At 43.7% G+C, this 27,036-nt stretch overlaps 1 protein-coding gene across 1 annotated transcript in view; it reads right to left on the bottom strand.

Annotated features, from left to right (window-relative positions):
* Window positions 1-23,307, bottom strand: part of LOC124620116 (neural Wiskott-Aldrich syndrome protein-like) — a 234,227-nt gene extending 210,920 nt beyond the window's left edge. The window contains exon 1 of the mRNA XM_047146787.1: window positions 22,993-23,307. Coding sequence (XP_047002743.1) covers window positions 22,993-23,307 — 315 coding nt within the window. The remainder of the gene's footprint in view (window positions 1-22,992) is intronic.
* Between the last annotated feature and the right edge of the window lie 3,729 nt (window positions 23,308-27,036).

The following is a 27,036-nucleotide window of genomic DNA, read 5'->3' as shown; positions in this document are numbered from 1 at the left end:
GTCTTAAGCCGTCGGCACACGTACCGTGCATCAGAACGTTGAACGTTGAGCGTGACGAGTTTCTGACGTCATAGTGGGATAGCACGTTCGGGAATCTTTCCTAACATGTAGAGCAGTATCTAGCATGTCAGATATTCTGAGCGCGCGTCTGGCGTTGACCAATGAGATGGCACAACGCTATTACCTACGTCACATGCACGCCATCTCCCTTCAGTACAGAGTTGTGAGGCGCCATATTGGCATTCATTTCAAGCCTATACGTATATATGCCGTTTCTGAACACCAGCAAATTGAGAATCACTGGGAAACACTGTGTGATACGTTCCACTAAAATAATGAGAAACATCATATTCGTGGCAAAAGAATTATTGTAACTTGCATATTATGAGAGTATGCTATTTGAAGGCAGCAACACACTGAAGATCCACCCAAAACCCATTGTTCTTGGTACAATTTATTATAATTAAATTCCAGTCAGTAACATATCTACGATTAAAGTTTTCACCAATCCCTAATAGCTATGTTTGGTTGTCAGCTGTGATTGGTTGTCAGCTGAGTGTTGTAGATTTACCGTAGTGAGTAGCGTGTTACAACACGTACACAGAGTGAAACGTTTGGCGGTGGTTCGCGTCCCGAACTTTCGAATTTTTTTCCCTAAAATTTGCGTTTTTATTAGGTTCTGATACTTTCTTATTAGTTTAATATAAGTATATACTATAATATTTGATGTTATGTACATGTAAGTTCACCTTTTTTCGAGGGGTGAGTTTGTTCCATTGGCTTAATCTACAGGACAGCTTGCGCTACTTGTATAAAGATATTTTGCTCCTTTTTCTTTTACGCTCCATAATTCACATGATGCAAAGATTCTGCCGCTGGGTAGGAACAGTGATCAAGTAAGACTGACCTTGGGTTTTCATTAAAATGTGGGAATGATGAAATAATGTTTATCTTATGTGGATAAGTATTGCAAATTTGTATTGCACTGTTTGTAATGGAATTTTGTAAGCCTGTGTCCTTATTGTTTGGACATGGTACTTTCCTTTTCGTGGACGATGGAGGAAATGTGCGTTTCAATAGAGCTAACGTGGGAATTTTACGCGCGCCCGTTTAGTAAACAGAGCGATTTACGAACTAGAAACATCCCGCAACTGCCGCTGGCGTGCGTTGTGATCGCGTATACCACGTTGGAGCCCACGTAACGTATGCACAAGTCGCATCATTTCTGAGCGTTCAGCATCACGTTGAACTTAGCACGCTCAACGTTGACGTGTGACAGCACGGTCCGTGTGCCGAAGGCTTTACACCATGTTGGCAGGCCACCTGCCTGGAGCTTGTACTAGGATTCATTTCAATTTCCAGTAGAATTCGGTCCTCCAAATCTGGTGTATGCACAGTCCGCTGCCTCCCTGCACGTTCGTCTGTTTGAAAGGACCCATGATCAAACAAACGCCTTAAAAGGGCTTGAAATGTTATGTGATGTGGTTGGTGTCTGTGAGGATACTGGTTTTGGCATAGCCGTGCTGCCTCTCGGTCGTTTCCATCTGCTTGGCCGCAAACAGACACAATCTCGGCTTTCTCCCGACATGAATACCGGACTATTACGCTGCTTACAGTACGCTTCCTCAACCGCACAGCCTGCAACATACGGCACTTGGTCAGAGGAACTTTCATTCATCAACGCCATGTATCGTAGCAACGATGTATTTTCGGACACATGCTCATTGGACCTTTTCTTCCTCCATTTCCAGTCAGGAATCCGTCTCTGCAGTTTGTCGGTTTTACTAATGTTCACCCCGTATAGAAGGCCACTGTTTTCATCTGCAGTCGCTGAAAGCTGAAAGCTGATAACAGCATACCGCACTGAAAGTAATGTAAAATATTTGACACCTAATAATCGTTCCTTTGTGTACGTAAATACCATTCAGCCAAAAATTCATATGACCAACACAAGAGGTTATGCGTAACAATTTTTCAGAAAGAAAATAAACAAAAAAACGCTATGAAGATAGCAAATAAAGTGCTCAAACATGTTTGGGTAATAGCAAAACACGGTGTCTCATTTTTCTTAGCAAGCAGGGAAAACACGAAGAGCTACAAAATCCAAAAGTATTTATTCTCCGAACCAACCGTAAACAGTCTTTTCTGAAGACTTATTATCAACAACTGGACGAATCGTTTCGAGGCCGTGTGTTTCAGTTAAGCCTTCATGAACATCGTTCATAATGTAGTCCAACAAAAGCCTTCACGCGAAATTTCTATTTTTTCATAATGCTGTTTCTTTAGACGCCCACCGTAAACAAATTACTCAGCCAGTTTCTGAGTTGCCGTTGTTTTAATAATGACAAAAGGAAATTTATGAAATAAGAGTAATGTCATATTCGAACAGCGGCATATAGTGGACATCTATAAAATTCTTCATAACTGTAAGACCGTAATCTAATGCAAAGCTGCCACGAATTAACAAAACCACTTGCTTGAATTGAATCTTGGTACACACTACTTTGGAAGAAGTATCTGCCGATCAGCTATCACCACAACACAGATGTCACTGTAAAATCACGCAACTGCGCTAAAATAATAATGTTCTACTCCAACACTGCAAATTTTCAGCAACACACGGTGCATTTGTTGCACTGGACCCACATCCTCCCTTCCACAAGGGTCCACAATCGACTCTTCGGTGTCACAAGTTCGGAGGAACTCTGAATATTGGACAGGAATTCTGCCTTATGCAACACATCGTTTTAGTTTTGTTTTCACTCCGACGTGTTTCAGCACTTGATGTGCCATCTTAAGAGGGTTTATTTATTTTCCTTCTGCAAAATTGTTACCTATTAATCTTTAAAGAAACTTTTGGTACAAAATGTTTACGCTTGTAAAATGAGCGATTTTTGTCAAATGTTTTACATTGATTTGCATAAAGTACAGAGTTGATACATTCTGTGTTGTTTATTTACGAGATATCTAAAGTTTCTAGTTTTATAGTACATTTGGAAATGCAATGGATGTATGCCTTTGTTTACGTACGCTACATGGAGCTGTTGGATATTTATGCTAATACACTGCTCGCCACCGTAAATGCAACACCAAGAAAGACAAGAGGTAGCACAACAAAATTTATTTTGTAGATAACATGTTGACCAAGTATCAAATGATTACGTTTACAGACGTCTGTGACATGTGGTTCCTGCCAGAATCAGTAGCCAGAGTAGCCGCCATTGTTGGAGATCACCGCTGCCACACGTCTCGGCATTGAGTCAAAGAGACGTTGGATGTGTTCCTGGAGTACAGCAGCCCAAGCAGCTTCCACACGTTGCCAAAGATCATCTGGTGTGGCAGCTGGGGATGTAATCTGGGTCACTCGCTGAGCAACTATGGACCACATGTTTTCTATCGGCGAAAGATCCGGAGAGCGAGCCGGCCAGGGAAGCACTTCAAACTGGTTATTGACGAAGAACCTTTGGACAATGCGTGCCACGTGTGGTTGCGCATTATCCTGTTGAAATATGGCTGTGGCCGAGCCCTGAAGGTAAGGAAGGACAACTGGCTCCAGCACCTCGGATATGTAGCGCCGGCTATTTAAAGTACCGGCAATGCGTACTAGAGGCGTGCGAGACTAATATCCAATACCGCCCCATACCATAATACCCGGTGCAAGACCAGTGTGGCGGTGCATAATGCAGCTGTCCAGCATCCTCTCTCCACGGTGTCTCCACACTCGAATCCGACCATCGTGGTGCTGCAGACAGAAGCGTGCCTCCTCAGTAAAGACAACGTCATTCCATTCTGCCGTCCACATCCGTCTGTCATCACACCATTGGCGACGGAGACGTCTGTGGTTCTGCGTCAATGATAGACGAAGCAATGGACGTCTTGCGGACAGACCACTCTGCTGTAAACGGCGTCGAACGGTACGCGCAGACACTGGATGATGCGTTACAGACGCAATGTGCTGTGCTATGGTTCGGGATGTCACTGAGCGATCCGTCACTGCCATGCGCACAATTTGCCTATCAGCACGTGCAGTGGTGCACCGAGGTGAATGCGATCGACCACGTCGATCCGTCGTACCCTCCTGCATCCAACGGTCACATATCCGCATTACAGTTGTTTGGTTTCGTCCAACACGACTAGCGATTTCTCTGTATGATAATCCACAATCTCGGTAAGCCACTATCCTTCCTCTGTCGAACTCGGATACTTGATCAAACGATGTTCGCTGTTGTCTACGAGGCATAACTGATCGTCTTGTGAAACAACCACAAGGTAAACACACGTGCCGAACGTACACTCGTCGAAATCGCCAAGCCTTAAATGGCGCTATGAGGTGGCGCCACAGGCGCGCGTGATGTGCGTCTGCGCTGAAATTCTAATCAGTTGCATATCTCATCGTTGCAAACCCATGGTGTAAATTTCACTTGATTCGGATGCTTCCTTCAGGGTGTTGCATTTACGGTGGCCAGTAGTGTAGCTCTAGGTTTACTACGCAGTCTACAACTTGTCATCTGCAAACAGCAAAACGTTATTTTATTTTTCTGTTTATTGTACACTTCCAATGGAGAATCTCTATGTATCGTGTTGTTTTACCTATAGTTTTTTTGATGCTGTGGTGTTTTTACTTTATTGTGCCGAGATAACACACTTATTTCATTTCGTTTTTGTCGTTACACATTCATTTCATACTATTTCTTGCCAATCAGAAATGGATGTTGGTTGAAAATTTCAAACTCAAACAGCCTCCTCAACCACTACAATCAACTCTATGGGGTAAATTCTATCGCTAGAAGTAGGTGTTTCTGTTTCCTGCGAGGAAAGCGCGAGCTGTGTGTGGAGACTGTACGTGTTTCTCCATGTCATCCTCTTGACGAGGAAAGTGTCTTGAAGGCCGCATCTGCAATGCAGATGACAGGGTGTTTCTTTGAGAACCTGCTGGTCACGCTAGAAGAGCATAATGTCACAAGCGCAGCTCCGACACCTAAAAGAGCACTAGTACTCAATGAAATCCACGCACCGAGTTAAAGGCACACTGGACGTGTTTTTCATGTTGTTTTCTTCAGCTCCATGACGACATGGTTCCTTGTTTCCAAATAACTTACGCGATGTGTAAACTGTTGTAAAGGGAAAATGTGCGAAGTAGATACTACACGATTCAGTCAAGTGCGAGCAAAGTCTGTAGTCTACAATGAGGATAGCCTTTATTTCAGGAGTGTTAGTTCTGCAAAGTTCGCAGGAGAGCTTCTGTAAAGTTTGGAAGGTAGGAGGCGAGGTACTGGCAGAAGTAAAGCTGTGAGAACGGGGCGTGAGTCGTGCTTGGGTAGCTCAGTTGGTAGAGCACTTGCCCGCGAAAGGCAAAGGTCCCGAGTTCGAGTCTCGGTCCGGCACACTGTTTTAATCTGCCAGGAAGTTTCATCATCTTGCTTGTGAGTCAAAGCGAGCGAGGAGGGGAAGCAGAAACTGGGCTTGTATTCGGGAGGATCATAAGTCACATCCTCGTTCGGCCATCCAGATTCAGGTTTTCCGAAATTTCGCTAAAAGGCGAACACAGGAATGCTTCCTTCCAAAGAGTACGGCTGATTTCCTTCTCCAGTTAGAGTTTGTAGAGTGTGGACTGACTCTAACGTTCACGTCGTCGAAGGGACGTCAAACTCTAATCCGTCTTTCTTCCATTTTTAGTCGTTAATGAATGCCACATTCATGATATCTGATGACACTTATGGTAGAATTTATACTCTTTTTTTCATACATAAACAACTGATTCTATTGTGAAGGTTTTTTGCTTTGCATTCTTTTTAGGCTCTTTGGCACGCTTATTGAACTGGTTAATATCGCTGTATTGCTTCATGTACGAGATCTGCTGTATTACACAGTTTCCCCATAATTGTAATGGGTTCCGCATGGTAGAATGTTGCCTCCTTTCTACTTACTTCAGCAGCTAGTTAGTAGTCATAAACTTGTTGCCGGTCTTCCCAGTACTCCATTCAGTTCCTGAACAACTGCTAAGAGCTGCCGTCTTCCGAACCGAGGCCATGAGGAATTATTCAGCCAGCAGGCAGCCGGTTACATCCCTTTAGGTATAAGATATATTTAACAGCAGAGTTTGAGTGATGACTGCAGACTGTTAACGAAGGTACGAACATATGGAAAAAGTTCCCAGATATGCGACTGGCTCGACGGCTTCTTAAGTAATCGAATCCAGTGCGTTGTCCTGAACGGCGAGTATTTATCAGTGTGTGCCCCAGGGAAGTGGAAGGGATAGGACCGCTATTATTTTAAAAAACTAAAAACTCCGTCCGAACAGGCCTTGGAAGGCCCAACGGTACCGACCACCCGCCGTGTCATCTTCTCAGCCCAGGGGCGTCACTGGATGCGGATACGAAGGGGCATGTAGTCAGCACACCACTCTCCCGGCCGTTGTCAGTTTTCGTAACCGGAGCCGCTACTTCTCAGTCAAGTAGCTTCACAGTTTGCCTCACAAGGGCTGAGTGCACCCCGCTTGCCAACAGAGGTCGGCAGACCGGACGGTCACCCATCCAAGTGCAAGCCCAGCCCGACAGCGCTTAACTTCGGTAATCTGACGGGAACCGGTGTTACCATTGCGGCAAGGCCGTTGGCATCTATTATTTTACATTTACATAAATAATCTGGCCGACAGGGTTGGAAACCATTTACGGTTGGGTGCTGACGATACCGTGCTATACGGGAAGGTGTCGAAGTTGAGTAACTGTAGGGGGATACAATATGACTTAGACGACACTTGTAGTTGGTGGGACGAATAGCAAAATGTAAGTTAATGTGGTTGACTAGGACAAACGAACCCGCAATGTTCGGGTACAGCATTAGCAGTGAGTTGCTTGGCAGAGCGACGTCGACTACATATCAAGGCGCATTGACTGCAAAGCGATACAAAATGGAACGTGCATGGGAGGATTGTGATAGGAAAGGCGAATGGTCGACATCGGTATACTGAGAGAATTTTGAGAAAGTCTGGTTCAACTGTAAAGCATGCTGCATATACAACGCTGATGCGATCTACTCTTGTTTATACTGCTCGAGTGTTTGGGATCCGTACCAGGTCGAATTGAAGGAAGTCATCGAGGCAGTTCAAAAGCGGGCTGCTAGAGTTGTTACCGGTAGGTTCGAACAACACGCTAGTGTTACGGTGGTGCTTTGGGTACTCAAATGGAAATCCCTGGATAGAGCGCGAAGTTGTTTTCGAGGAATACAACTGAGAAAATGTAAGAGAACAGGCATTTGAGGCTCAATGGAGAACGATTCTACGGCCGATACATAAGGACGACGAAGTTCAGATACCAGAGATTAGAGCTCATACGGGACATACAGACAGTCGTATTTCGCTCGCTCTATTTGCGAGTGGGAAGGAAAGGAATCATTAGTAATGGTTGAGGGTATCCTCCGCCGCTCACCCTACGGTGGTTCAAATGGCTCTGAGCACTACGGGACTTAACATCTGAGGTCATGCGTCCCCTAGAACTTAGGACTACTTAAACCAAACTAACCTAAAGACATCACACATATCCATGCCCGAGGCAGGATTCGAACCTGCGACCGTAGCGGCTGCGCGGTTCCAGACTGAAGCGCCTAGAACCGCTCGGCCACACTGGCCGGCTCCCTACGGTGGCTTATGGAGTATGTGTACAGATGCAGATGAGAGGAAAGAGCCGAGCAGCAGCAGTGTGTTAATATGCCCCGCGGTAAACCTAGAAACCTCTCCGATACGCATCATGGAACGGTTCGCGAGGCACTATTGACGCAGATCCGTTCGCCGAAGGGGACACTCGAGGTCGGTGGCCGACTTGGCGCTACTCCAGAGGACGCAGGCGACGGCTCTCCGCTGCCGCTACGTTCCACCCTCTCCCATCTCTCGTCGATTCCTTGAATCCACATGAAAATGTACACACAGTTGGATATTTTACTGCTGAAATAAGGCGTGGGATTTGAAACTGTCCTCTGATACGTAACAGACCAGTGTAGGAAGTATGCTAATCCATACCATAACTCTGAGTTCTTTAGGGGCAAGTGATCGTCCAGATCCTGATTAACAAGATAATTATAATGCCAGTGCCAGTACCAGTAATTCTGCTTCTACATCTACATCCGTACTCCGCAAGCCACTTGACGGTGTGTGGCGGAGGGCACTTTGAGCACCTTTATCGGTTGTCCCTTCTATTCCAGTCTCGTATTGTTCGTGCAAAGAAAGATTGTCGGTATGCCTCTGTGTGGGCTCTAATCTATCTGATTTTATCCTCATGGTCTCTTCGCGAGATATACGTAGGGGTGAGCAATATACTGCTTGACTCCTCGCTGAAGGTATGTTCTTGAAACTTCAACAAAAGAGCGTACCGAGCTACTGAGCGTCTCTCCTGCAGAGTCTTTCACTGGAGTTTATCTGTCATCTCCCTAACGCTTTCGCGATTACTAAATGATCCTGTAACGAAGCTCGCTGCTCTCCGTTGGATCTTCTCTCTCTCTTCTATCAACCCTATCTGGTACGGATCCCACACTGCTGAGTAATAGTCAAGCAATGGGCGAACAAGTGTACTGTAACCTACTTTCTTTGTTTTCGGATTGAATTTCCTTAAAATTCTTCCAATGAATCTCAGTCTGGCATCTGCTTTACCGACGATCAACTTTATATGATCATTCCATTGTAAATCACTCCTAATGCCTACTCCCAGATAATTTATGGAATTAACTGCTTCCAGTTGCTGACCTGCTATATTGTAGCTAAATGATAAAGGACCTTTCTTTCTATGTATTCGCAGCACATTACACTTGTCTACATTGAGATCCAATTGCCATTCCCTGCACCATGCGTCAATTCGTTGCAGATCCTCGCGCATTTCAGTACAATTTTCCATTGTTGCAACCTCTCGATATACCACAGCATCATCCGCAAAAAGCCTCAGCGAACTTCCGATGTTATCCACAAGGTCATTTATGTATATTGTGAATAGCAACGGACCTACGACACTCCCCTGCGGCACACCCGAAATCACTCTTACTTTGGAAGACTTCTCTCCATTGAGAATGACATGCTGTGTTCTGTTATGTAGGAACTCTACAATCCAATCACACAATTGGTCTGATAGTCCATATGCTCTTACTTTGTTCATTAAACGACTGTGGGGAACTGTATCGAACGCCTTGCGGAAGTCAAGAAACACGGCATCTACCTGGGAACCCGTGTCTATGGCCCTCTGAGTCTCGTGCACGAATAGCGTGAGTTGGGTTTCACACGATCGTCTTTTTCGAAACCCATGCTGATTCCTTCAGAGTAGATTTCTAGTATCCAGAAAAGTCATTATACTCGAACGTAATACGTGTTCCAAAATTCTACAACTGATCGACGTTAGAGATATAGGTCTATAGTTCTGCACATTTGTTCGACGTCCATTCTTGAAAACGGGGATGACCTGTGCTTTGTGGATAATACAAAATGGAAACGGTTATGAAACGTCAACACATAAAAGCTATAGAATCTGGTCAATTGATAGAAACTTCTGAAATTATCGCATTCTGTTCTAATTACCATACAACGAAATCTTGTAGTGTTACTCAATTTCGTCTGCTAGCCAAAACACGTGAAACAAAGTTTTGAAATAAGATGCGAATTACTATTATCCACTTGTATAACAAACGTATCTAAAGAAAGTCACTAATATTCAAAGTAATTAAGACAATTTGTGGAATTATGCAACCCAAAACACGAAAATAGATCATCAAAAGACTTTACTGTGTAAAAGAGAGAACTACTGTTAATGGCAGTAAAAAGCTCTATTCAAAAATACATCGAAAACGTGGTAGAAAAGTTGTGCTTCATTTCGTCGTCATGTAAATAAGGAAACTACGAGGGCTATTCGGAAAGTAAGGTCAGATCGGTCGAGAAATGGAAACCACAGCGGAAATCCGATAAAGCTTTGCACAGATGTGTTGGGCAGTATCTCTAGCGCGCCCGTCGATCGCGTCAGGTTGCTTTCAGTTCTGAACGCACAGTGAGCACGCAAAGATGCCTAGAACAATAGTGTCTCCCATCAAGTACGAATGCCTGATGAGAAATATCGCCTGAAGCTATGCAGCCCACATAACATAACTGTCATGCGTTTCCTTCTTGAAGACAATTCTCGCCCGCATTTTGCAGGGGCAATGAAGATGCTCCCGCAGTGTTTTCGATGTACGTGTTCGATCAACCACAATACGGCCCGCAAAGGGTTCACTCTGCGTTTTATCTCTGCTCACATGAATCACTGGCTATGAAGACAACATTTCGGCACAGACAACGAGCTGTAGACCAGCGTAAAGAATTGGTGGAAAGCACAGGTGGCTGCCTTCTGTGACGAGAGCATTGGAAAGTTTGTAAAACGCTACAAGAGTGGTTCAAATGGCTCTGAGCACTATGGGACTTAACATCTGTGGTCATCAGTCCCCTAGAACTTAGAACTACTTAAACCTAACTAACCTAAGGACATCACACACATCCATGCCCGAGGCAGGATTCGAACCTGCGACCGTAGCAGTCGCGCGGTTCCGGACTGAGCGCCTAGAACCGCTAGACCACCGCGGCCGGCCAAGAGAGAGAGGTCTAAATCCGATCGGCGACTGTGTAGATAACTAGCTGGAAGCTGCAGCTAACTGTTGCAAATAAAACATTTTTCATTTTCATAGTGTTTTCCATTTCGCGACCAATCGGACCTTACTTTCCGAATAGCCCTCGTATAAAATTCATTGTCTGTTCACCATATCTGATGTTAACTTCTATGGTATCATTGTTTTTAGCTGAACTGTATGCCTGAAACTGATAAGAGAATCTGAACAGTTTTGTATGTATGTCAAATTAACTTGTCACAATTTTAATAGTCGTATCTAAAAAAACGGTGGTCAACAATAGGGAAATTGTTCAAAAGCCTATATCAGAACGGGAGTTGGCTCTCTACAGAGATCTGTTTATCAGAGGTTTTGTGACGGGCCACCTACGACACTTACAGCAATAAAAATGCAATGAAAAGTATAAAGGCGTATCTGTTACTTAATCCACGTAGCACGCTGAATGGACTTTACGTCTGAGTCCTGTTTATGGGAAGAACTGCTGGACAACGAGCAGAAGTACCTGAGTTATACCACCCATATGAAATTTTCACATTTCGTCGAGTTTAAAATTGCAGCATGATAATATAATTTTGAAAAGATCGGAAATATATTTAGTAGAGAACAGTGCACAAGTACATGTCGTACGTTTCTCAGAAAAAAAGTATCTTTTTATATACAAAAATTGCTATACGTTCATCGTTCATCGATTTCTTAATTTGTATGAGCCAATTCGCAGGTTGTTTCACAACTACTGCCACAGGCTTCTAGCGGTTGTAGAGGGGACTTAGTTGATTTGGAAATTTGTGGTAAGTTCCTGTGGGACCAAACTGCTGATGTCATCGGTCCCTAGGCTTGCACACTACTTAATTTAACTTTAATTTACGCTAATTTACAACACAGACACCCATGCTCGACGAGGACTCGAACCTCCGACGGCGAGAGCAGCGCAAACCGTGGCAAGGTGCCTACGACCGCGCGGCATTTAGTAGATGTTTTGATGAGGAAGCCAAGTTCGGAAATGCTCCGTTTGGCTATAAAATAAGTTTGAAGATCAGATCAGTTTCAAATCTCCCACTTCACGGTACACATACAATCAGAGAAGAGGGTACCATAGTCAATTCCGGTTGTAATCGTGCCGTCACAAGCCAGTTTCCACGGGCTAGAACAACTGCGAGAAACTGGTACGTTCGCAACGAGAGGCGTTGACTGTGCTGCTGCACGGACGCGATGCACTGTCGGCTTTGAAGAGGACTTCCTTCGTCACGCAGACGGAAACCTGACAGCGAGAACTGTCTCGGAACTGCCCATGCCAAGGGCTCTTGTACAGCTCGCGGGTCAGAACCTCACTGTCTCTGCTGTGTCGTTACCGTGAAGCGAGAAATTTGACAGTGATGCTAACTTATTTTACATTCATTCAAACGTTACATTTCCGAAAATGAGTTCCTTATCAGACGTTTATCTACTAAATTCCCTCTACAGCCTCTAGAAGCCTATCATAGGAATTGTGAAATACCTTGTATTACGAAGTTTTACAGACAGCAGAGAACTCGACGCTCACAGTTTAATCACCAATAGAGAAGTGCAGAAAAGCAACACATTAAAATACGCTCGACACGTGGAGTTCATCAAATAGTGGCTCTTCTTCCACATAAAATCTTTGTCCGCCCCATTCTCGAATAAGGATCTCAAAGCATGGGTCATGTCAATAAGCCAAGCAAAAAGAATTCTATCTATTGGCCGGAGAATGCTGCATACTGCTGGAAATCTACGTCACTACTCTCCCACAAATTCTCGACACGAAACCCCCGACGCCAAAAACGTACTGGAAAGAATCAAAGAACAATGTGCCAGATTCGGGCTTGACAGTTACTTCATGACGGATTCAAAGCATCGCTTCAACAACGTGGTCTTACAAATAAAATTCAACTACTCTTTCCCTCCCGACGTCATTCTAGAAGCCATATCAGACTGACTTCACCAGATGCCTCAAAATAATAAGGAAGTAAACGAGATCGTCTATAGACGATCCCACAGCGTCTTGGGATGATTTAGCGGCCGGTCGAAGTGGCCGAGCGGTTCTAGGCGCTACAGTCTGGAACCGCGCTACCGCTACGGTCGCAGGTTCGAATCCTGCCTCGGTCATGGATGTCTGTGATGTCCTTAGGTTACTTAGGTTTAAGTAGTTCTAAGTTCTAGGGGACTGATGACCTCAGATTTCAAGTCCCCATAGTGCTCAGAGCCATTTGAACCAATTTCTGATGATTTAGCAGCTTGATACAGCATAATAACCGATTAAGCAATCGTATTTCAGACAGTCTCTACAGAATGTGACGGAAATATAACATGAACTAAATTTCCAGTATCACAATGATAACAAGAAGAAACAAAACTAATCCCAGCTGCGGTTTCTTCGACCAGGAGGCTTTTCACTCAGTCATAAATGAAGAAGATAAAAATAAGAAATGTTCCTCCCACCCATCTGCGAGAAAATTCATCGAAATTAAACAGCACACAAAACCTCCTAAATAAATTATGCCACCACAGAAAAAAACTACGGTCCAAATACTGACTGAAAAGGGCTATGCCCTTCTGCAGCCCGCCATATCCCTCAGGGATGGAACAAAAATTCAAACACCTCGAGCAAGTCATCGACTTCAGCATGTATACATAAAAACAAATACATTTTCACATACACTCGACTCTCATAATTGTACAGTATTTCATATAATTACTGACCGAATATAAAAATTTGCAACGCTGTTATAATTTACTGATTAAGTGGTATAATCATACACTACCGGTCAAAAGTTTTCCGCCGGCCGCTGTGGCCGAGCGGTTCTAGGCGCTTCATTCTGGAACCGCGCGACCGCTACGGTCGCAGGTTCGAATCCTGCTTCGGGCATGGATGTGTGTGCTGTCCTTAGTTAGGTTTAGATAGTTCTAAGTTCTAGGGGACTGATGGCCTCAGATATTAAGTCCCATATTGCTCAGAGCCATTTGAACCATTTGAAAAGTTTTCGATCACCTATTACAACTATCGATTCCTGGATAATATTATATAATATCCCCGTTCTGATAATAAAACAAGTATAAACATGTAATGACTAAGCGTCTCTATTGCGTATTTGAGTGGTTGTTAGCATAGAGGGACGCTGATGAATATCAACACTGACATGTCTTTACCTAAGACTGTTCTATTCATATAGGCCTCCGTAGTATTTTACTGTACATTGTGTACATCTAGCAGTATGTTTGTATACCCGATCAGTTTCGTATTATATCACTTCACAATGGGATAGAACCAGGAGACTGGAATTGAAAAACATGCCGTCATTGTAGCTCTGCATTAGAAAGGCTATTCTAGTAAAACAATAAGACAAGAGCTGCCTTAGCCCAATCTACAGTTGTGTATACATTGCAACGGTTAGAACAAACTGGTGCTAATGTAAATGTTTCGCGATCTTGGAGGTCCCGAGTAAACACTTTGTATACAAAGTAAACGTCAGAGTAAATAATATGCGAGCAGCCTCCAATCTCTGTCCCAAAGTGCAACGCCATTTTTGTGAACAAGATTTAGAGGGGTGTACAGCGGTCAAAAAACTTTTATTACGCAGACAAAATAAGGTGAAAAGATTGCAATGTGCACAGCAACATAAAAACTGGAGCGTGCAGCAAAGGCCCAAAGTATTATTCACAACTTAATCTAAGTATGAAGTATAGGTATTTGGAAGCAATAATCGAATATTTGTGCGTCGACTTCGTGGAGTGTCAGTCATGATGTGGGGATCCTTTGCGACTGATAAAAGTCGATGATATAGCGGGAATTATTGAGCATTAAAGTAGGAAGGACATCACAGGATACCGATCAACAATGCAACTGCATCTGGCAACAGACATGTTGGTCGAGTGTTTGATTTGCAGCAGGACAATGATCCCAAACATGCTTCTAAATTGTGCAGAGGGTATGTCAGTAAAAAAGAGAAATATGGGGAACTGAAGAATATGATCTGGTCAAGTCAGGCACCTTGAACTCTTACGCGGTAACATTGATAGGAAGGTCAGAAAACTGAGGCTGCCTAATGTTGAAGATCTAGACAACAATTTACAGACGTGTTCGAATGCAATATCTGGAAAGAACTATAAAATCTTAACTCCAAAATGTCAAAGAGTTTGTACAGCTGTTTTGAGGGCAAAGGATGGATACTTTGAAGAGGCTAAAATTTACGCCATATTACATTGTATTAAGTGACAGAGAAAAAAATTGTATTTTCTAGGTTTATTTAGTTCGTACGATGTGTTTGTTCATTGAAATAAAGTACATAGTTTTTTTATCAAGGGTGTAGATCAAAGGTATCACAGAAGTAGCCAAGTACAGCAGTTAGAAACTGTACTGGTTTTGAGGCAGTGTTAATCCACGACGCACAAATTACACAGTCTGTAAGTTTTTTTTATTTCTGGAGGCCACTTTCGCAGCACCTGTATATAAATTGCAGTAGATTGTATGAGGAACGCCTTTTGCATGCTGCACAGTTACTTCTTGTTTTACTTTATGCACCCAGACGCTTTTCGCCTTTCTTTACAAGGCGTCTTCAAAGGGTGTCAGACCAGCGTCTAATTTATTATTTGTAGGCCAAGCAGCTTTCTCCCATGTGGGAAACTGGTTGAAAGCTTGCAATTTTTCTCGTGGTCATTCTGTTTTCGAAACACCTTTTCTAAACTTTTCCTCGTTTACAACCCCAGAAAATAAAAAAAAACAATAATCTTTATCATGTTGAGCCCACAGATGACTATGATAGCGTTTAATGAAAACCACCTCAGCTATTCTTTTACACATTTACTGCGTTACTGGCGGCTTCCCTTTCTTTGAACATCTTCAGGTTACCGAATTGTGCTGAAGTTAAGACGCAGATAATCTGGTTTTCGTATGTAATGTTAAAGGCAACATCCAAGAACTCTGATCGTATTCATTCCGCCGACCGCTTGGCGGAAGTATGGCGAGCCGATACGGCATACTGCGTACAGTAAACTGCAAAAACTTCAGCACAACTCGCCAACTTGAAGATGTTCAAAGAAACGAAACCAGTCGTCACACAATACATATGTAAAAAAATACAGCCGAGGTAGTTTTCGTTAATCATTAACATAAGGAAAACAGATTATTGCTTGCTAAATCTTCGTTATTCTTGTGGTCAAACTTCTGCAACAAGCACGAGGTTTTAATTTCTTTATTACCAACTCGATTCGCTGTCCATTTTGCAGACAGTACCCATATACACCACTGAAGATACCTAATTACAGCAGTATACGACACATAGTTTAGGAAAAAATAGCTTTTCAGAAAAATGTAAACAGTTGTCAGTATCGATTATAGAAATGTTTACAGGATAAAAAAAAAAAAAGCCGGGCAGGTGCTAGTAGGATTGGCGCTCTGAGCGTTCCGTACAAACTTCGTTGTGTATATAGACAGTTCATCTATTGGTTCTCATGAGTCAGTTTGCGTGGCCCATTTGCGATATCCAAAAGCTCTTCACAGATTGCGAGGCGAAGGTCTTTCTGGTCTTGACTAATGAGCAGTGGGACGGCAAAAGTTACGGCACATTCTCCTGCAGTCTATCGGTCTTCGATTGCCACGTACAATTCCGTCGTCGGTAGACGTCGAAGGGTGTCCTGAACAAGAGTTATCTTCAACTTCCGTCCCGTCATTTTTAAACCGTGTGAACCATCTGTGACACCGAGTACAGCTTAAGCACTCATCACTGCAGGCTTCCTTGGTGTATCTGAAAAGGTTTCTTGTTTCACGCCTTGTCCCTCTAACTCTGCCATCTAGAAAATCGCAAACTGTTCGACACAACGTTCTACTCAATACAGCACTGAACAGTAACTAACAGAGCCGGCCGAAGTGGCCGCGCGGTTCTGGGCGCTGCAGTTTGGAACCGCGAGACCGCTACGGTCGCGGGTTCGAATCCTGCCTCGGGCATGGATGTGTGTGATGTCGTTAGGTTAGTTAGGTTTAACTAGTTCTAAGTTCTAGGGGACTGATGACCTCAGGAGTTGAGTCCCATAGTGCTCAGAGCCATTTTTTGAGTAACTAACAGATCTTAAACAATGAAACTTCCGGCAATTACACACTAAACGAAGGTATGTGCAGGAATGCCAACCGCTTTTAACTCCAACAGACCATTGGCGCGAAATTACGAATGTTCCGGAATTTTTTGAACAGATCTCGAATAATGTCAAATACGCGGAAGAGCCAAAGAAACTGGTACACCTATCTAATATCGTGTAGGACTCCCGCGACCACGCAGACATGGAATGGACTCGACTAATGTCTGAAGAAGTGTTGAAAGGAATTGATACCATGAATCCTGATGGCTGTCTATAAAACCGTAAGAGTACCGGGGGGGGGGGGGGGGGGGGGGGAGGTTTCTTCTGAAAAGCACGTTGCAAGGCATCCCAAACGTGCTCAACAATGTTCTTGTCTTGGGAGTTTGGTGGCCAGCGGCAGTATTTAAACTCACAAGAGTGTTCCTGGAGCCACTCTGTAACAATTCTGGAAATGTGGGGTGTTGCATTGTTCTGCTGTAATTGACCAAGTCCGTCGGAATTCACAGTTTACATGAACGTATCGAGGTGATCAGATTGGATGCTCACGTACGTGTCGCCTGTCAGAGTCGCATGTAGGCGTGGTCCTACACCACTCCAACTGCACATGCACCACATCATTACACAGTCTCAGCCAGCTTGAAGAGTCCCCTGCTGATATGGAGGGTCCATGGATTCATGAGATCGTCTCCATACCAGTACACGTTCATCCGTTCGATACAATTTGAAACGAAACTCGTCCGACCAGGCAACATGTTTCTAGTCATCAACAGTCCAATATCGGTGTTGACGGGCCAATGCGAGGCGTAAAGCTTTGTGTCGTGCAGTCATCAAGGGTACACGAGTGGGCCTTCGGCTCCGAAAGCCCATATCGATGATGTTTCGTTGAGTGGTTCGCACGCTGACACTTGTTGGTGGCCCAGCATTGAAATCTGCAGCAATTTGCGGAAGTGCTGCACTTCTGTCACGTTCAACGACTCTATTCAGTCGTTGTTGGTCCCGTTCTTGCAGGATCTTTTTCTGGCCGCAGCGATGCCGGAGATTTGTTTTACCGGATTCCTAATATTCACGGTACACTCGTGAAATGGTCGAACGGGAAAATTCCCACTTCATCGCTGCCTCGGGGATGCTGTGTCCCATCGCTGTGACACCACGTTCAAAGTCACTTAAACCTTGATAACCTGCCATTTTAGTAGCAGTAACCTGTCTATATACTGCGCCAGACTATTGTTATCCTATTGCCGACTGCAGGGCCGTATTCTGCGTGTTTACATATCTCTGTATTTGAATATGCCTATTCGAGTTTCTTTGGCGCTTCAGTATATTTAAGACGTTATCGGACTTGTAAAGTAATCATACATTTTAAGCTGTTTATGTATGTGAGTTCGACTCTTTAAAGAATTTTGTTGGGGTAGGGGGGTTCCTAGCGGCCACATAAATGATATCTGGAAAAGGGAAGGGGGTATATCATCAGGTCTGAGATCTTCCATCGCCTGCTGCTTGCTGCTGGTATTAGGGGACTGCAAGGGCCAGGAGAACAGAGAACGCGGGTGGAATTTCGCGTCGCGCCGCGCAGCTCAACGTGTCGCAACCGCCGGTCGTTTCGTCAGGAGCGGTTTCCTTCCGCGGGTCTGCGCATAATTCTCTCCGCCGGTGATAAAGAGGAAAGTAGAATGCCGGCCGCGATAAGGCGACAAAGCCACGGCGCCGCTGCTCGCGGGCGCCCTCACGCTCACGGCTTGCAAGGACTTATTCCGTGTGCGCTTACGCGACCACAGCCGCCATTTGCTATTATAATTACAGGAAGCCTGGACAGAGTACTTAACTTCTAAACCTTACTGGGAAATTTTCATGTACGCAAAGGGGGCACACCGTGTTGCTGCAAATCCCATTCCTTTCTGTCCCAAACTAAGGATGAGTGATGGACATTGTACATCATTTCTCGTTCTACTATCTTATTTATGAAGGTTACTTTTGTTTCCTAGCTATGATTCGTTGCTGACAACAACCATCGAAAGAGTGCAGATCTACTGTCTGTTGCAGTACACCCAACTGTTTAAAGAGCTGCCTACAATAGATTCTGTAGTGAAAAGCAATTACACGCTCATGTGCACAAACACCTTTTCTCCCAATGATAATTTGAATATGTTCGCATGCCAAAATTTTTGGGAAATTTTTTAAAGGTGCTGAGGGAGGTACAATGAGGCAGGAGCGTTGTTGCCTTTTGTTGTTATGTGATAGGAACATTTCCCCGCTGATCTCCTTCTTTGCACTACTTCATATAAAAAGAATTTTATGTAAAATTTTGATAGTTTACTTATGCGAAATAGAAGTAACGCAAAACTCTATAATTTTACATCTCAGACCGGATTTTGTTTGCACAAAAATTTTGCATGTGCTTTCAGCACAACAACAACGACATGTGGTTCCCAGAACCTTCCTGCTGATAACAGACACTTAACAGCTTATTTCTCCGTGTTATATCACTTTATAAACTACGCTTCCGCTCCACACTGGATTTTACATTAGTGTTTTGCGTGTACAAGTAGGGTAACTTTGAACCTCTGTATCTTGGAAACGAATAATGATATAAAAAAAACTTTCAAGGTTGTTCGAGATCTGGATCTTGGGAATATATCGTCAAGATTTAAGCCACTGGCTGTGCATAACCGTCTTTGATATCTGCGGCTCGGTTTTGGTAACAAAAACCATGTTTTTCGGGTTTTCTCAGGAACCGCCCATGAACAAAATGGTGCCTCCATAATCCATTACGATGCACCGTAAATCACATCTAATACAAAAAGAACCATCTGATTTGGTCCATTTGCCTAAGCTGAAGGAAGTGTGTAAACTTTGACCATCAACTGCAGGATAGTTAAAGGAAGATGATATTTCTGTCGGATACACAAACGGTTCCTACCCCAAGGACTATCCATAGCGCTTGACCCGACCTTTCTATCACCAATAGAATCTGAGGAATGAAGCCCGGGAAAATCTCGATTTTATGCGCACCGTTCTGGAGCATATTAGGTAGCTTGTGATGCCTACGCTTACTGATAGAATGTGATCATCTAAGAACAATTACACGGTGCAACATTCTAAAAATTAAGAATTATTTTTCTCTTAATGTGAGTCTTAGGTAAATTGCCAAATGTATTTGCACTTTTATTCGTTTTTGTTGAGGGAAATTTTAAAAATTGAGTAGCTTTTCTTATATTTTATTCCCACTGCTTTTTTGCTTCTATCCGCGCTTTCTAGAGGTCCTTTCCAAGTTGTTGGGTCCATGGCATATTCTTTAATTTTCCTAAGAATGTCATAATCTTACTCGTAAGGCTCAGTAAGACAAATTGCTGGGAGTCTTTGAATACTCATAAACCTAAACCCTCTATATAGGAAGGACAGATATTTTTATTGGAGACTGAGGTCAGTGTATTGAACAAAATTATACCAGTATTTACTTCATTTGCAGCATAATAATTATAGCTATTAGGAGCAGGATTTTTAGGTTGAACATGTGGCAAGAGCAAGCCACTAATGCTTATTTTCCCCTGGGCAGTAAATCAGACTCGTGGACGCAAAACGGTTATCTATACTGACGGGCTAGTCCACGTAGAAGTGCAATTACGAGCTTGCAGAAATCATCAGATAGTAGATTATGTCATGTCACTTGTTTGCATAAAGACTGTCAGACGCAGGGAAAAAACGACTAACACGCTAAAGGGGGTACATATAAAGGTAGTAACCATCACAAGATCTGCGCTTATGCCCCTAACACCCTGTATAAAAATTAGGTTTTATATTTACAAAATTGTGTCCTTTATTGTTCTGGCGCAGTCTGATTATAGTTATTTTACTAGTTATTTCGTATAACTGTTTTCTTATCTTCATATAATATGGTTTTATGCAATACACTGCTGGCCGCGGTGGCCGTGCGGTTCTAGGCGTTGGAGTCCGGAACCGCGGGACTGCTGCGGTCGCAGGTTCGAATCCTGCCTCGGGCATGGATGTGTGTCATGTCCTTAGGTTAGTTAGGTTTAAGTAGTTCTAAGTTCTAGGGGGCTGATGACCTAAGATGTTAAGTCCCATAGTGCTCAGAGCCATTTGAACCATTTTTTGCAATACACTATGTTTTATATTTTATAATGAAGACATAAACTTCCTGTTTATCTTGAAACGTCTCTGTTACATACCTTTCATACTATTTAACGTGTATTTCGTGCTGTCACGCTCAATTATCTGTAAGGTAGTTTTGTACTTCGTGTTTCTCCCCCATTCAGTGGTACACAATTGCATTGATGTATTAATTTTTCCAGGAAGCATGTACATCACCTACATTTTGTGCTCCCAAATTTCCTTTCTCTCTTTATCATCTGTATGAGTGAGTGGGTGAGTGTGCATGTTGAATTTGTCTTATATATGGTTGCAGTACAGCATCTGGTTGTCTGCTGTGGTAGCAGCAGTGTAGCCAAAGTAGCTTTCTCAGTCAAGGAAAAGAGATTTGTACCCTTTCGGTAGTCATTCGACAGTAGTTAAGTTGGTGGCGGAAAGGACCCCTCTAGTCTCTTCCGGCTACCTGGGGGAAGTTCGTTGCAGGGAGTGTGCGCTCTCGGCACTCGGGATTGGACCTTTGGCGAGTCAAGACGGTATTATTACGAACGACTTTGCACTGGTGAGTTTATTAAAGTGTAACTATTCCAATTGATGTACACGTCCGATCTACCAGTTCAGTTTTAATTTCGGTAGTCGAATTCTTACATTTTTCAGAGCATGTTTTTCTGTGTGTAGTAAGTTTTTCCGGTCCTTGCTTTGTATAAGCAGAACAAGTGGTGTAGGAAGTTCGTCACTCCAGCACAGGTTTAAAATTCGTTTGTCTGACTTCTCTTTTAATTGGAATGTATGTGTGAACTTTGCTCGTTTGTAAGCGCTTTATTTTTTCTATTTTTCATTTCAGTTTTAAGACTGTATAGCTTTTTTCATACCACGTGGTGGTAATTTCACCGTGTGTATTTTCAGTAACGTCTTGAATAAGTTTTATTCTTAATTCCGCGTGATTCTTTACTGCTATTTGCGTCTATACGATTTACATTTGTGCTCTGGAAGTTTCAACGAGTCTTTTGCTTTGTTCATGAATAGTCACGGCATTTGCGGGTGTTTCACGCCAGCCTATCTTAGTTTGATGTGCAAGATGATGCAGATAAAATTCTTTGTCGGATAGTGTTACGTAGTGTTATTATTCACAATAATTCAATCACAGCGAAAGCGACGAACCTCTGACCCTCTGACTTACTGTGATGGGCAAAATTGTTTTTATCTCTATTCTTGTGTGTGAATCGTGTATATTTGTGTGAACTTTTCCCATGCGCGCCGAAGATTTCCTTTTCATTGATAACTACTCAGTGCCACAGCATTCAATACAATAATATATGTGAATTAATAAATTCGTGACAGGGAATGGAAGATAAAACTTTAGAATTACTTTGTTTATTTTTAATATGATGTTTTATTTCAATAAACTATGTCAAACAGTGATGACTGTTTCTCAGATAAACCCGTTCCCTTTTGTAAGATTTTTGTATTACATTCCACATGGCGTTTCTGAAGCACAAGAGGCAGGCCTTATATCTGAAGACTTTGATTATCTTATTCTTTTTGTTGAGGCTTACGCTCCTGCTTGCTTTGAATTACTTAATTTAACGTTTGTACTTAAATTGTTTCCATACGCTCACTCCAGATATTCACTTGGATCTTTTTATAAATATTAACACGTTAGTTATACTTACAAATTATGTGATTAATTCAGTTCTTATACCAGATTTTCCCATTTTTAATTAAATTAAGTGGCGACCCAGAAAATTTTTTTGACACACGAAACTTACACTAAACCATGGTTAACGTCCCCCAGTTTATATTTGCAAATCACTCCCTAGATAACCACTCAACCATCAATAACCATTTAATCTCATTATGTGACATAATTGCATCTGGTTAAAGGGGCTTTGCATGAAACCAACAAAAATAAAATCTGCAGTTTAGTAGAATCGCAGGCAATAATTGCTAGAAATAAGTGAGAATTTGGTAAGCAATAAAAAGTCTACATCCCCAGATTTCATGAAGAGATGCATACGCCCCCCTACCCTTTCGTTCCCTCTGAGGACTTTTATGCTCTGGCTCGCCATTAATTTTTATTTATTTACTTGCTTATAGGTGTTTTAGTAAGGTTAAAATACAGGAAGGTGACGAGATAAATCACCAATGGCGACACGCTGCAGCGGCACAACTCACCATTTCGTTGCGCAGTATGGCCAGCTGTGCGTCCAGGCCAGTGACGGGCGGCGTCTTGCGGTGTGTTGGGGGCGGCGGAGGCGGTTGCGCCGGGGGCAGAGAGGGTGCGGGGGCGGGAGGCGGCGCGCGGCCGGGCAGGCTGAGCGGCGGCGGAGGCGGAGCCTGGAGGCGCGCCTGCCGCGGCACCGCGGGCAGCTGGCGGCCGGGGGCGGCGGGGGCGGGCGCAGGGGCCGCGCTGGGGGCGGCCGTGGGGGTGGAGGCCGCCGACAGGCTGCGCGGCAGCGGCGGCAGGCCCTGCAGCGACGACTGCAGCATCACGCCCCTGCAACACGACACACACACTGTCCACTGCTGGCCAGCTCTACTGCACTGAGACACGCCAAGCTCCTGACCATCCGCTTTGTCGATTATTCGTGCATAATTCAGCGACTTAAAAAAAAAAAAATTCGATCCTTAAGTATTCTGTTACAATCTGCGCGAATGATTTCGTTTAAAGCCCTACTAGTAAACTTCCCATCCCCGTGATTCTTTAAAACTTAGCGTGCGGCTGCTTAATGTTACGGCAAGACGGGAATGTGCGGCTGACAAAATATTACGTCGCGCCATTTACGATCATTTTCCGTGGTTGCTAACGTATTGATACGCCACCCGGAATCATCTGTGAGGTCTGCAGGCTTCGTAGATGACAGTAGCGGTACTATCTGAGTAATCCATTGGTTTTGAAACCTTCGTTATTGTCTCATGCTGCGTACGCATTATGAGACGTTCGACTTCTCTCTGTTTTGTGTACTTTTATTTCATTTTGTGTTCAGAATGTGTAATGAATAGGAGAAACGTTTCGAGAAAATGATTTACAAAACCTCTGACGATTCTACAGATGAAGGAAACGAAGCTTTCAATGACGATTCAGATTACACGTCATCTAAAAATAGCAATAAGTATTGACTTTTTTGAAGATGATTTGCTGCATACAATTCTCGCAACATTTTCACAGACTGTGTCTGTCAAGAAGGATTCTCCTTCAGGTATATTTGGAAATAAATGCGAGCATAGGAGTCCACAAAATTTTGCTTTGATCTTATTTTTGTGGATTTCTTTACACGTAAATTGGCTGTAAATGAAATATAATCAGAAAAAATGGCTCTGAGCACTACGGGACTCAACTGCTGAGGTCATTAGTCCCCTAGAACTTAGAACTAGTTAAACCTAACTAACCTAAGGACATCACAAACATCCATGCCCGAGGCAGGATTCGAACCTGCGACCGTAGCAGTCTTGCGGTTCCAGACTGCAGCGCCTTTAACCGCACGGCCACTTCGGCCGGCTTATAATCAGAAAGATCACGTGGTTGTTCACATATTTGAGTACTAGTACTAGTTTTCAATTTTTTTTCTAGGGTAATAACTGTTTCATCTGCGTATTCAAGATTTAACACCTGCAATATCAAAATATGTGCATTAAAAATATAAAGTCTAATAAACCTACATAGTTTTTAAATTACAACCATAACTAAAAAAAACAATATATTTTAGCCAGTCCACAAGTAATGGCAACTACTTACGAGACCAGCACCATAAGTGTTACAGAATCGAATTGCCATGTATAACACAGAGTCAGACATCTGATTACTTTACTAATGAGTAAACGTGTTCAAACATTTGACGATAAGCATGTAAAACCTTTATGATAGAGAAAAAACAATTATGTTAGTTTTATTAGGTAAATAATAAGTACCGTGTGGCTACGGCCTCCCGTCGGGTAGACCGTTCGCCTGGTGCAAGTCTTTCGAGTTGACGCCACTTCGGCGACTAGCGTGTCAATGGGGATGAAATGATGATGATAAGGACAACACAACACCCAGTCCCTGTGCGGAGAAAATCTCCGATCCAGCAGGGAATCGAACCCGGGCCGGCAGGTATGTCATTCCGTCGCGCTGACCACTCAGCTACCAGGGGCGCACGTTTTATTAGGTTCGGATTATTCACTGGATGAGTAAACATGGTCCAGTCATATTAATGCGACGCCTGTAAAAAGCCTAAATAGCCACCTTTTAGAGCGCGGACGAGCAGGCGGAGAGTTCTCGAACGTACCGGCGGGGAAGTGTAGCCATCCCGACTTTCGGGTCGTGGCCAGATGCGCTAGGTTTATCGGTTGAGGATCCATGGCGCGAGCTGCCCGATCGAGGTGGTCCCACAGATTCTCGATTGGCTTTTAATCTGGAGAGTTTAATGGCCAGGCTCTTCAGCCCAGGCACACTGTCAGCTGTGTGACACGTTGCGTTCTCTTGCTAGTACACGCCATTGTCTCGAGGAAAAACAAACTGCACGTAGAGGTCGATATGCTCCGCAAGGATAATAAGTAGTTCTGTTGATCAATTGTGCCTTCCACAATGACGAAATCACTCAGGGAATGCCAAGAAAACATTCCTCAATCAAATGCTCCCTCCTCCGGCCTGGATACTTCCGATGTGTGTTGCAGGGCCGTACGCGCCAACGGCCATCTGCCAGGTGGAGCAAAAAACGCGGTTCATCTGAAAAGGCCACCGCTCAGTGGACGCCCTCTTGTGGTAATGGCGTGCAAATTCCACCCTACGTTGCCGATGAATAGCAGTCACTAAGGGTGCATGAACCAGGCGCCTTCTGCGGAGGCCCAAATGCACCAACGTCCGAAGAACAGTCGTTGCCGAGACACTGTTGGTAGCCCCTTGATTCATCTGGGTCTCAACAGTTGCACGTTTATTCACTCATAGCCACGGGGGGCACGCGAACAGTTTACAAATTAGGAGTTTCGGAAATGCTTCCACCCTTGGCTCGAAAGCCAATGATCATGTTCTTTTGGACGTCAGATAACTTGCTCCGTTTCCGCATTACAAGAAAGACTGCACTGTTTCCTGCATCCTCCCCCCCCCCCCCCCTCCAACTGACACGCTTTATACATCCTCCCCTACTACTGTTGCCACTTACCACTGAGAGTGGTTATTGCACTTAGACATTGAACATAAGAGGTGGTCACATTTTTGTGACTGGACCCTGTAGTCTGGATATTCTGTGTACCGTTTTAAGAAAAACTACCTTCTCAGAGCAGCAAAAGACTTGGAAGAGGAGTTGAACGGAATGGACAGTGTCTTGAAAGAAGGATAAAGATGATCATCAACAAAAGCAAAACGAGGATAATGGAATGTAGTCGAATTAAGTCAGGGGATGCTGAGGGAATTAGATTGGGAAATGAGACACTTAAAGTAGAAAAGGAGTTTTGCTATTTGGGAAGCAAAATAACTGATGATGGTTGAAGTAGAGAGGATATAAAATGTTGACTGGCAATGGCAAGGAAAGCGTGTCTGAAGAAGAGAAATTTGTTAACATCGAGTATAGATTTAAGGGTCAGGAAGTCGTCTCTGAAAGTATTTGTATGGAAGTGAAACATGGACGATAAATCGTTTGGACAAGAAGAGAATAGAAGTTTTCGAAATGTGGTGCTACAGAAGAATGCTGAAGATTAGATGGATAGATCACATAACTAATGAGGAGGTATTGAATAGAATTGGGGAGACGAGGAGTTTGTGGCACAACTTGGCACGAAGAAGGGTAGGACATGTTCTGAGGCATCAAGGGATCACAAATTTAGCACTGGAGGGCAGCTTGGAGGGTAAAAATCGTAGAGGGAGACCAAGAGATGAATACACTAAGCAGATTCAGAAGGATGTGGGTTGCAGTAAGTACTGGGAGATGAAGAAGCTTGCACAGGATAGGGTGCCGGCCGTGGTGGTCTAGCGGTTCTGGCGCTGCAGTCCGGAACCGCGGGACTGCTACGGTCGCAGGTTCGAATCCTGCCTCGGGCATGGGTGTGTGTGATGTCCTTAGGTAGGTTAGGTTTAAGTAGTTCTAAGTTTTAGGGGACTTATGACCTAAGATGTTGAGTCCCATAGTGCTCAGAGCCATTTGAACCATTTTTGAACAGGATAGGGTAGCATGGGGAGCTGTATCAAACCGGTCTCAGGACTGAAGACCACAACAAGAACCTTCTCACGCATCTCAATGCTTATTA

This window comes from Schistocerca americana, chromosome 6 (assembly GCF_021461395.2).
Source record: "Schistocerca americana isolate TAMUIC-IGC-003095 chromosome 6, iqSchAmer2.1, whole genome shotgun sequence".
NCBI lineage: Eukaryota > Metazoa > Arthropoda > Insecta > Orthoptera > Acrididae > Schistocerca > Schistocerca americana.
This window is presented reverse-complemented; position numbering and strand designations above follow the sequence as displayed.